General features: G+C 39.2%; 1 protein-coding gene and 1 long non-coding RNA gene across 2 annotated transcripts; one reads left to right on the top strand and one right to left on the bottom strand.

Moving 5' to 3' along the window:
• The first annotated feature begins 922 nt into the window (after positions 1–922).
• Positions 923–11954, top strand: LOC103680779 (carboxypeptidase A6-like). The gene is made up of 3 exons (XM_008710262.2): positions 923–1835; positions 5667–5751; positions 11428–11954. Exons 1-3 carry the CDS (start codon positions 1530–1532, stop codon positions 11613–11615), a joined length of 579 nt encoding a protein of 192 aa, XP_008708484.1. The 5' UTR covers positions 923–1529; the 3' UTR covers positions 11616–11954.
• Positions 1855–5679, bottom strand: LOC121101639. The gene is made up of 3 exons (XR_005833608.1): positions 5546–5679; positions 4620–4778; positions 1855–2862 (listed from the first exon to the last, which is right to left on the bottom strand). It is a non-coding gene; the product is annotated as an uncharacterized LOC121101639 (long non-coding RNA).
• Positions 11955–12160: the final 206 nt, after the last annotated feature.

A 12160-nucleotide genomic window follows, 5' to 3' on the forward strand; every position in this document is an offset into this window, starting at 1 on the left:
TGTCTCTTCTTGATGCCTCCTGGGAATGGTTCAAAACATATTCCATCTCATTAATTCACTCGTCAACTGTATTCTTTCAACCCATGAATTCAGTTTTTTATTTCTATTATATCTGACTGGTACTTTTTTATAACTTCTTGTCTCTGTTTAATGTTTCCAATGCCCTTCTGTATGCCCTTGAGAATGTTTATCAGGATTATTGTAAATCCTTTTTTCTCTGGCTCATTAGTTCTACTCCCTCTGGAATTAGTTGTTCAGTCTGTGATCTCTCCTTTCTGGTGCTTTACATCGGTGATCTTCAAATGTCTCTTTATTTGTCCTATCCCTTTCAGAGTATCAGCTATCGTTTTTATATTATATTCTGAGTTCCATCCATATCCCACTTACTTCTAAGGCATGTCCAGAATTAGACTCAGAGGAGGAAAACCACAATTGCTGTAAATTTCCCATCTTAACACTCACCTATAACACAAACTAGATTTAATGTCCTCAAGATTTAGCCTGATATGACGTGGTTATCTTTTCATATTAGTAGAATTAGACCATGTCACAGAATCACCAAACATCTTCCATTTGTTTATGGGAAGAGACAGTTTTCTAGGGCTGTCAGGAAGGCTAATAATGGCCGATAGCAAATAACTGTAGAAAATGTAATTATCAATGGAAAAATGTCTTAGAAACTTAATACTTTGTGATGGTTACAGTGAATGTAATTTTCCTTCCTTCCCTTGATAGACCTATAGGATATAAAGTTTTTCATTCAAAATTATTAAAATTTAGTTTTGAGGATTTCTTAACTGAATTGTTACTGACCACCAAGATAACTAGAGAAGCTTCTTGGGTTTTACAAAACCAGTTTGGATATTGCTTATCTACAAACAGAATAGAAATTGTTTTGGCATCTTGTGTGGAACTGTTTCTGCCTTGCCTTCATGTTCCTGATGTATCAATATTTGTATCTTACCAGACACCTGTGCAGATGTCTAGCCTTTTCTTTTGATCCTGTGCAGATGTCTAGCCTTTTCACTTACTTAATAAATATTTGTTGAACACTTGACATACTATTGTTCTAGTTGCCAGGAGCCCAGCAAGAAGGACGCAGTCCCTGCTTTCACAGAGCGTTAGAGTTTAACAAGTATCCAGATTGAATGTAAGTCTATTAGAGCAGGGAGTTTATTCTGTGTTGTTTTTCCTCGTATACCAGGCACCTAGAACAGTGTAAATATTGGTTGAATGTTAAGCAGGTAAATACTGGACGCTAATTACAAGTGTGTTGAATGTTACGGCGGAAAAGTGCCGGTATCATGGAGTATGGGAGCCTTACCTTATCTGGGGGATCATATAGAATTAGGTCTCCCACTGACAAAGCCATCCTTTCCCGAGTGGTTTATGCAGGCTCATGTACACAATCAGCACCTATTTCCTATTCAGGCCACCCTCCTATTGTGCATGGAGGCTTGAACCACCTTGGATGTTTCAGTATTGATTTCTGTAAATGAGAAGTTAGATGAATTGCTTAATCATACCATATGTTTATAGAAACAAAAGAAAAAATCAGTGTAACAATGCTGATTTGTGTTTCTTGCTTCTTGCCTATCCACTCTATCCCCCATTTTCTTTTCTATCTTGCAGATGAAGGAGCTTCTATGCACCCTTGTGATGATACATACTGTGGACCTTTCCCAGAATCTGAGCCGGAAGTGAAAGCTGTAGCCGCTTTCCTCCGAAAACACAGGATGCACATCAGGGCTTACCTCTCCTTTCACGCATACGCTCAGATGTTGCTGTATCCCTATTCTTACAAATACGCAACAATCCCCAACTTTAGCTGTGTGGTAAGTACTTGACCTTGTACATGCGTGTCAGGCTTTATGCTTCTTTTCGAAAGCTGTAAGAGTTCTGAGTAGTAATGATAATAGCAAACACATATTGTGCTTATTCCAATAAGCATGTTGGACACATTAACTCCTTTATTTTCCATAATCATATGAGGTAGGTAACTATTATTTTCCCCATTTTACAGATGAGGAAACTGAAACCTAGGGAAATTAAGTAATTAGATGCAGAACGCACAGCTACTGAGTGCCATAGCCAGGATTCAGCCCCAAATCTAGCCCCAGCCTTGCCACTTTGAACCACTGTGCTATGCCGCTTCTCAAACACAAGCATCTCAAACCAATTTACATTCTCACCACGGGTAACACAGAAAGTTGTCAGGATGGATTTGATTAGTATTACAGCTTCGGTCACCTATGCAGGGCTATAATTAATTTTATTGGGTAAATGATTGTTCATAAATTATGGTCTGACTCTCATTAATTAAAAGCAAGTTTTAATTTATAAGCGCTATTTGCTTAATGGTTCTAAGTCTCTGGGCATGGATCTGACAAGTTGGTGCTAAGAATGAACAGCCCTTCAGGCCTAAGGTTACTTGGCAGTGAAAAAGCAGTTTCTTTCTTCTTCATCTCAGAAACCCAACAAGCTGTGCGCTGTAGGGCAAAATTCCTTGTAAAGTGAGTCTGAGTCAGAGCCTCTAGCACCTTAAGGTCTATAAATTCAAAACCAGGTCAAACTAATATACGATGTTCGAAATGAGGGAGAGGAAGAGAACAGTGACTGCGAAGAGGTACAGCTGTTGATGTTCTATTCCTTGGCCTGGATGCTGGTCGCATGAATGTCTGTAATTTGTGATCATTCATTGAGCTATAAACCGAAATCGGGTATATTCTTCTGTATGTATGTTATACTTGAATTAAAAGCTTTGATAAAAGAGAAGCGTCCCCTTTCTTCCTATACCTTGAACTCTAAATCTTTCACCAGTTGGTTGGAGTTGCAGAAATTCCTGACCCAGATGTCCAGGACCTGGAAGGAATGGAGAACATGAGGTGGTCAAGAAGAAGGCCTGAGGGAAGTCTTCTAGTCTGTCCAAAAGAGGAACTTTGTTCTTGGCATCCCAAGCAAGAATTCTGAGCAAATTCTCTCTTGAGAAACTTTGTAAAGGTGGCAGTTCTTGTTAAGAGTACAATTCTTCAGCTACTATGTGGGTCAAATAGGCTTGTTGTTGTTGCTGTTGTTGTTGTTAACCTGGCACCTTAACCACCCTGTATCACACAATGCTTCTCCAGGCAAATGATCAGCCCTTTCTAAACTGGGCACAATGTCTATTTATATTCTCACAACCAATTATATGGACTATGCAACATATTAAAATTATTACATGAGGATGTTCTCCATATTTTGAATTTAGCTTGTTACCGGAAGTTAAGCCTATTTTCATTTTGTCTTGGACTGGAGGGGATGGTATAAAGAGTAGATCAGTGATTCACAACCAAGGATGACTGCCTCCCAGACACACCTAACAATGTTGAAGACATTTTGATTATCACCACAAGGCTGGAGGATGCTCTTGGCAACGAGTGGATAGAGGCCAAGGATGCTGCTACAGACCCTACAATGTACAGGACAGCCTCCCACAGCAAAGAATTACTCAGTCCAGACTGTCAATAGTACCGCTGTTGAGAAATCCTGTTACCAGGTTACATATACGCTAAGTCGCTAATGCCAGGATTAACATTCTCGGAAACTAGGTAGTCTCTGAATGTGAACCAGAAACCATTCAATTCTAATAAATTGTTCAAAAACATTCCATCAATGTGTAGGAGTCTGTGTTTCTGCTCACATTTTTAGGTCATTCATTAACTTGCTTTAAATATGGAAATATTTGAATAAAAAATATATTCCTTACTTAGTTGAGGTTCAATAAGTGAGGCCTGGGTCCTTTTGGACAATGGAAAAGAGAAAGCAATAAAGAAAGGAGGAATTGCTTAAACTCTTTTAAATAGGTGTCCAGCGACACCACCCTGGAAAATAATTCCTAGAAAATTTTATGAAGTTCTCACTTTTTTGTGGAATGACCCTCCCCAGCCCTCTTATCAACATCTCCCTGGGCCTGACGGAAGTACCATGAGCTCAAAAGGCTAAAACTGCACATATGTTTTGTGTAAATAGGCCAAGTGGTTGTATTTTTTCTTTCTTAAGAGATTTTGGGGGGTAGTTTAGTCATCCGAAATAATGAGGAACAAAAGTCTCTTCACCAGCAGAACACAGTAATCTTCTAAATCTAGAAAAACCTGCCCTTGCCATGGAATAGTGCTGAAACCATTGGAGAAGATGTTAAAATCTCAGAACATTCTCCACAAAGGTATCTTATTATGGTGTTTACATGCCTTTTCTGTTGGCTCCTGAGAGGAGAATGTCATCATCAGTGAGATCAATAATAAATTGTCTGCCAGATTCTGGAGGCTGGTCCTTTAATATCCAGAGAGAGTGGCAGTGGCTACAAATGCTGCTTTATGCATCTCTGAGGCGACTGAGGACAGCAAGCCAAAGCTGGGTCCAACACACAGCACCGTGTTGCCCGGAGTACCTCAGCTGATACAATAAATGATTTATAGGCCAGTTGAAATGGGAGAGTTGTATACTGGTTTCAGCATACTTCTTTTCCTCTCACAGGTCATACAATACTCCTCTAACTCCTTTTTGGGATTAATGCTGTTATACCATTTGAAAATGTTTTGAAGTGTAGCCAGTAGCATTTTAGTTCATGATAGACTATTCACCTTTTCATATTTTTATTGTGTTGATAATTTTTCCGATTTTTGGCATTGACAGGTAGAGTTCCGCCTCAAAATGTCTCCATCTTGGCAGTACCTGAGCTCTGTCGGAGGCGTGCGTAACTCTAGATGTCAGGGAGCATTCTGGAAATCTTCTTCCCGTTCCTGTAGGGATAAATGAATCGCATAAGAGAAATCACTCTTCCTGAACTAAAGGGTCTCTTAATTGATCCAAATGTGTTTTAAATACCTTGTACATAGCCACTGAAGTGTGTACTTAAGGATCAATAAGATGATCTTGATATTCCTGCAGAGCTATGCTTATTCAACATTCATGCGAGAAGTACTGAGCACCTGTTATACACAGGCACGTTGCTAAATAATGCATACGTAGCTCTGGAGAAGACTGGCATGGGCTCTGCCCTATCGAGCATTTTGTAATTTACACAAACAAGTGTCTGTGAATGAAAGTGAAGAGGACGGAACACTAAATCAGCATCAGAAGATATGGGTACTTAACTCAACCACTCCGTGCTGGGTAACCCCAGGCTGCCGATTTGACCTTGCTGAGCCTTTCTTTTTTGTCTGTAAAATGGAAATATTACTGATCACTGGCTTGGTGGAAGGATCAATCAAAGGAAATAATGTGTTCTAAAATATTGGGGCGCCTGGGTGGCACAGCGGTTAAGCGTCTGCCTTCGGCTCAGGGCGTGATCCCGGCATTATGGGATCGAGCCCCACATCAGGCTTCTCCGCTATGAGCCTGCTTCTTCCTCTCCCACTCTCCCTGCTTGTGTTCCGTCTCTCACTGGCTGTCTCTATCTCTGTCGAATAAATAAATAAAATCTTTTAAAAATAAATAAATAAATAAATAAATATAAACTGCAGCATGTGACAAGGAATATTATTACATTATTAAATATATCTCTTACCTAATGTGCCCAACCTTGCTCTCAAATTGAAGACGGATAGGGCCCAAACAACATGCCAGTGTTTCCAAAGGTTTCAGTGCAATGATGTAAAGTGATACCAGCTCTCCCTTTTCCCTCACAGGAATCTGCAGCTTACAAAGCTGTGAATGCACTTCGGTCAGTATACGGAGTACAATATAGATATGGACCTGCCTCCAGCACATTGTGTAAGTTTCCTGTGTATTTTGTGTTAGAATCATCTCTTGAACCAAGATCCTGACTTCCCTTTTAAAAAACAGAAGTGTGTTTCCTCTTAATGAGAAATTTTTAACAACCAAATTAGCCAAGGAAGATGGAGGGAGTTTATATTTGATTAGTTTTACACTGCTTGACATAAATCATTATACCAATTGAAATAAATTCTAAGTAGAGAATATTCTAAGTGTGTAGTAATGACTGCAAAGTTGAATTGAGATCTTACGACGGTAGAAAGTACCCAAATGGGCTCCTTGCACAATTGTAACTACTGTAAGGGTGGAAATGGGCCTTGAGAATATAATGAAGTAATGTCTCAGCCCAAAAAGAGCTTTCCTTTTATTCCTCTCCTCCACCATTCTTGTTTTGAAACTGTATTTCTTATGTAACACCTTTGGCTGAACTTCCCCTGAAAAGGTGATTAAAATACTTTTTTTGGTTTTTAAAATGAATTTATTATTTTAATTTTAGGTAGTTAACACACAGTGCAATATTGGTTTCTGGAGTAGAATTCAGTGATTCATCACTTACATACAACACCCAGTGCTCATCATAGCAAGTACCCTCCTTAACACCCGTCACCCATCTAGCCCATTCCCTACCCACCTCCCGCCATCAACCCCATTTGTTCTCTATCATTAAGAGTCTCTTATGGTTTATTTCCCTCTCTCCTCCCCACCCCCCATCCCATATGTTCATCTGTTTTCTTTCTTAAATTCCACATATGAGTGAGATCATAGGTATCTGTCTTTCTCTGACTTATTTCACTTAGCATAATACCCTCTAGCTCCATTCATGTCATTGCAAATGGCAAGATTTCATTTTTTTGATAGCTGAGTTATATTCCATTGTATATACATGCCACTTGTTCTTTATTCATCAATTGATGGACAGTTGGGCTCTTTCAATAGTTTGGCTATTCTTGATAATGCTGCTATAAACTTCAGGGTGCATGTATCCCTTCAAGTCTGTATTTTTGTATCCTTGGGGTAAATACCTAGTGGTATAAATGCTGGCTCATGGGATACTTCTATTTTTAACTTTTTGAGGAACTTCCATAATGTTCTCCAGAGTGGCTGCACCAGTGTATATTCCCACCAACAGTGCAAGAGGGTCCTCTTTCTCCACACCCTCACCAACACCTCTTGTTTCCTGTGGTGTTAATTTTAGCCATTCTGACAGGTGTGAGATGGTATCTCATCATGGTTCTGATTTATATTTCCCTGATAACGAGTGATGTGGAGCATCTTTTCATGTGTCTCTTAGCCATCTGGATGTCTTCTTTGGAAAAATGGCTATTCATGTCTTCTGCCCATTTCTTAACCAGGTTACTTATTTTTTGGGTGTTAAGTTGGTAAGTTCTTTGTAGATTTTGGATACTAATCCTTCATCAGATAGGTAATTTGCAAATATCTTCTCCCATTCTGCAAGCTGCCTTTTAGTCTGTTGACTGTTTCCTTCACTGTGCAGAAGTCTCTTATCTTGATGTAGTCCCAATAGTTCATTTTTGCTTTTGTTTTCCTTGTCTCTGGAGATGTGTCTAGTAAGAAGTTCCTATGGCTAATGTCAAAGAGGTTTCTGCCTGTGTTTTCCTCTGAGATGTTGATGATTTCCTGTCTCACATTTAGGCCTTTCAGCCATTTTGAATTTATTTTTGCGTGTGGTGTAAGAAAGTGGTCCAGTTTTATTGTTCTGCATGTTGCTATCTGAGTTTCCTAACACTATTTGTTGAAGAGACTGTCTTTTTTCCCCTGGATATTCTTTCCTTCTTTGCTGAAGATTAGTTGACCATATACTTGTGGGTCCATTTCTGGGTTCTCTATCCTGTTCCATTGATCTATGGGTCTGCTTTTGTGACAGTACCATACTGTCTGGATGACTACAGCTTTGTAATATAGCTTGAAATCTGGAATCATGGTGCCTCCAGTTTTGTTTTTCATTTTCAGAATTGCTTTGGGTATTTGGGGGTCTTCTGTGGTTCCATATAAATTTGAGGATTGTTCTAGCTCTATGAAAAATGCTGGTGGTATTTTGATAGGGATTGCATTAAATGTATAAACTGCCTTGGGTAGTATAGACATTTTGACAATGTTTGTTCTTCCAATCCAAGAGCATGGAATGTTTTTCCATTTTTTTGTGTCCTCTTCAACTTCTTTCATAATTGTTCTATAGTTTTCAGAGTACACATCTTTTACTTCTTTCTTTAGATTTATTCTTAGGTATCTTATTCGTTTTGGTGCAATTGCAAATGGTATCAATTTCTTGATTTCTTTTTCTGCTGCTTTGTTATTGGTATATAAAAATGCAACATTTCTGCACATTGATTTTATATTGTGTGACTTTGCTGAATTCATGTATGAATTCTAGCAATTTTTGGTGGAATCTTTAGGGTTTTCTACATAGCATATTAGGTCATCTGCGAAGAGTGAGTTTGACTTCTTCCTTGCCAATTTGGATGCCTTTTATTTCTTTTCACTGTCTCATTCCTGAGGCTAAGACTTCCAGTACTATGTTAAATAGTAATGGCAAAAATGGACATCCCTGTCTTGTTCCCAACAGTAGGGGAAAGGCTCTCAGTTTCTCCCCATTGAGGGTGATATTAGCTGGGGGTCTTTTATATAGGGCCTTTTGATGTTTAGGTATTTTCCACCTATCCCTACTTCACTGTGGGTTTTCATCAGGAAATGATGCTGTATTTTGTCAAATGCTTTTTCTGCATCTATTGACAGGATCATATGGTTCCTACCCTTTCTTTTATTAATATGGTGTATCGTGTCGATTGACTTGCAAGTATTGAACCACCCCTGTAGCCCAGGAATAAATCCCACTTGATCATGGTGAATAATTCTCTTAATGTACTGTTGAATTTGATTTGCTAATATTTTATTGAAATAAAGAGCAACTGGGTATACGGAAAGAACTTGAACAAAGAATCAGAAGACATGGATTCTAGTCCTTCTTTTGCCACTAATAGAAATATAATCCTGGCCAAGAAATTAATCCTGGGCTTCAGTTTCCACAATTGTTAAGTGAGGAATTGGACTAGGTCATCTCTCATGGTCTTTCCTATATGACTTGGAAAATCTAGATCATACATTTCTGAATGTCTATGGATGCACACACACATGGGTTGTATGTACACATATAGATAGTGACATCCAATTTTGCTTTCAGTGAGGTACCAAATTTCTCCTTGATTTCTTTAACCTACCAATTATTATATTCCATATATAACCACTTTCTTCAGCCTTCAAAGAAAAGTTCAGTTTTAAGCAATTAACATTGCTTATCAAATAAGTTTATCCTAATAATGAATGTCTTAAGTATCAGAATTGTTTTCAAAGTCTATGATTATTGGTGTCATGCTGACTTTTTTTTAGATCTGTTTTTCATGGGATGCCTGGGTGGCTCAGTCAGTTAAGCATCTGACTTCAGCTCAGGTCACGATCCCAGAGTCCTGCGATCAAGCCCTACATCAGGCTCCCTGCTCAGCAGGGAGGCTGCTTCTCCCTCTCCTTCTCCTTCTGCCCCTTCCTCAGCTGGTGCTCCCTCTCTCTCTCTCTCTCAAATAAACAAATAAAATATTAAAAAAAAAATACTGTTTTCCAGTAGTGCCACGCTGAAAAAGGAAATATAGTATTTTTTAAAAATCATATTATTATTACCAATATAATATGTATTAAACATTAATTTTTAAAAATCTTACAGTCTACCTTTCCAGCTTGATATCAAGCCACAGTCATAGTATTATATTTACCAAGAACAACCTGTTACCATAGAAATGAGGCTGTCACATCACCACGATGTAACTGTTGGCACATACTGACTGTGACTTTGGCTTCTATGACTACTATTTGCAATTCCAGTGTACTCTAACCCGAGGGACAACAAAGCCACAGCCTACCTTCTGTCCTTAACCAAAGAAAGGCGAGCCTGAGAAACAGCAGAGTATTTTAACTGTTATCTTAACATCATTTATCTCTAACTTGTCCTGGCAAAAATAGCATAAAAAGTGTATTATTTGAGCAAATGAACATGCTCTGAAAACTTTTTAATAATATTAGTGTTAGGTCAGTCTGGATCACATTAATTTCAAGAAGAAAGTCTGTAAAGATTCTTCTCTTTTTATTTTTTTTAAGATTTTATTCATTTACTTGAGCGAGAGTGAGAGTGGGNAGAGTACACAGAGGGAGAGGGACAGGCAGACTCCCCCCCTCCAGCAGGGAGCCCAGCAATGCGGGGCTCGGTCCCAGGACCCTGAGATCATGACCTGAGCTGAAGGCAGATGCTTAACCGACTGAGCCACCCAGGTGGCCCTATAAAGATTCTTCTATAAAAGATTTATTTATAATTAGTAAGAGCCTTCTATGCTAAAAACTACACACTAGGCACTTTGGGGTGTAAAGATGCAAAATAATAAGGGCTTATGTATCCTAGCACATTGTTTTGTTTAATTTCCACAACAACACTATGCAGTAGGTATTATCATCCCTTTTTCTAAAGGGGAGATTGAGGCTTAGACAAGTCACAGTAGGTGGTAGGATCAAGCCCTTACTCTGCCTCTAGTGTCTATACTTTCAACCTGTGCTGAAAAGCTGGAGCATGTGAGGTCACAGCAGCCAGAAAGAGAGAGAAATGCCAATGAATTATCAACTACACTGAATGCTGTTGAGAGGTTGAAAGTGGGGTCTGCAGGGGGAAAAACAAAGCAAAAGAGATTAGGCCTGCTGTCATTGGTGACCTTCAAGAGCAAAGTTTCATGGACAGGTAGAGGCAAGAACCAGATTGAAAGGGGTTGAGGATATAGAGGCAACATATATAGATTCTCTTTGTTTTCTAAAGCCAAAGGACAAAGAGAAAAAGGATGGCATATAGCAGGGGAAGGAAGTGCCGTATGGAATCGGTGCTTGAACATTTTGGCCAATGCAGATACAAGAGAAGGTGGCTTCATTAATGAAACTACGTCCCAGAGAGGGGACCCTCTCACTACCAAGGAAGACAATGATGAATGGAATCAAAAGATGACACCTGTAAAAACAAACAAACAAAAACAAAAAAACAAGCAAGAGCTCCTCCTCTGAGCTGGAAGGAGGACAGCCAGAGAGCTGTGATGTCAGTAGAAAAGGTGGTGGGATGATTACTTTTTATTTGCATGAGGACAGTGGTTAAGTGAGGGGCAGGCCGACAAGAGCCTGAGAAAAGTTCAGTAAATGAAGGTCTAGAAGAAGGAGCCTGGAGCAGCATTGAGAACAGAGCACATCAGTTGACGAGTGTGATTTCACAGCAAAGTCCTTCTCCAGCTCCCTCTCAAGGAGTAAAAGCAGAGAAACTGGGCCAGGGATTAGTTTGTTTATAGATGACTGAAGTCGGGGTGGAAATAAATGTTACTGAAATTGAGGCTGAGAAACTTTGAGCTCATCACACTGGAAAAGCATTACTACCTAGACTAGATCCTCAACGATGATGGCAGGTAGGATTTTTAAGTTCCATGAGCCCAATGCCAAGGAACTACTGTTAAATCATTCTTGTTGAAACAGTGTTTAATGAGAAGGATTTAGGATAGCCTAGTAAGCAAGTACTATATATAAACTTTGAAAACTATGCAGACTCTTCAGTGAGGCTTTTTTTTTTCTTTTTTTAACTTTTAGATGTGAGCTCTGGTAGCTCAATGGATTGGGCCTACAAAAATGGAATACCCTACACATTTGCTTTTGAGCTTCGTGACACTGGACATTTTGGATTTTTACTTCCAGAGATGCTCATCAAACCCACCTGTACAGAGACCATGCTGGCTGTGAAAAATATCACAATGCACTTACTAAAGAAATGTCCCTGAGACCACCCAAGGGTCAGGTCAACCACCAGACAGAGAGCTGATTCTGTGCAAGAGCTAGCCGGCAGTGGGTGGAAATTGCTTTTAAAAAGAAGGGCAGCTTCTTAGAATGAACACATCTGTGGACTTTAAAAGGACCTACTTATGCAATTCAAGTTTCTGTGGCAATAAGAAAATGGTTTAAAAAATCTGAGCATAGCCTAGTTTGCTGTAAGAGAAAGCATCCATTTTATATCCCTTTAGAGTCCTATTTGATTAAGGGGAAGGGGGATATTTTCACTCATATTGTCTCAAGAAATGGTCAAATTAAGGATTTTACTGCAATAAATCTCCTTTTCTCAATTAAGATCTTGGCTACTAATGGTGTTTAATCACTTGGTTTTCATTTGAAATGGAAACTTTTGAAATGGAGAGAAATGTATTTCTTTAAAAATATACAAGTTATCAAGACCTCAGATTCTTCACCTCTTCACCCTCTTCACCTCTTCACCCTCTTCTCCTCTTCACCCTCTTCACCTCTTCACCCCGGCATTAGTGCATCGTGTACC

The sequence above is a fragment of the Ursus maritimus genome, unplaced genomic scaffold (genome assembly GCF_017311325.1).
Source record: "Ursus maritimus isolate PB19 unplaced genomic scaffold, ASM1731132v1 scaffold_9, whole genome shotgun sequence".
NCBI lineage: Eukaryota > Metazoa > Chordata > Mammalia > Carnivora > Ursidae > Ursus > Ursus maritimus.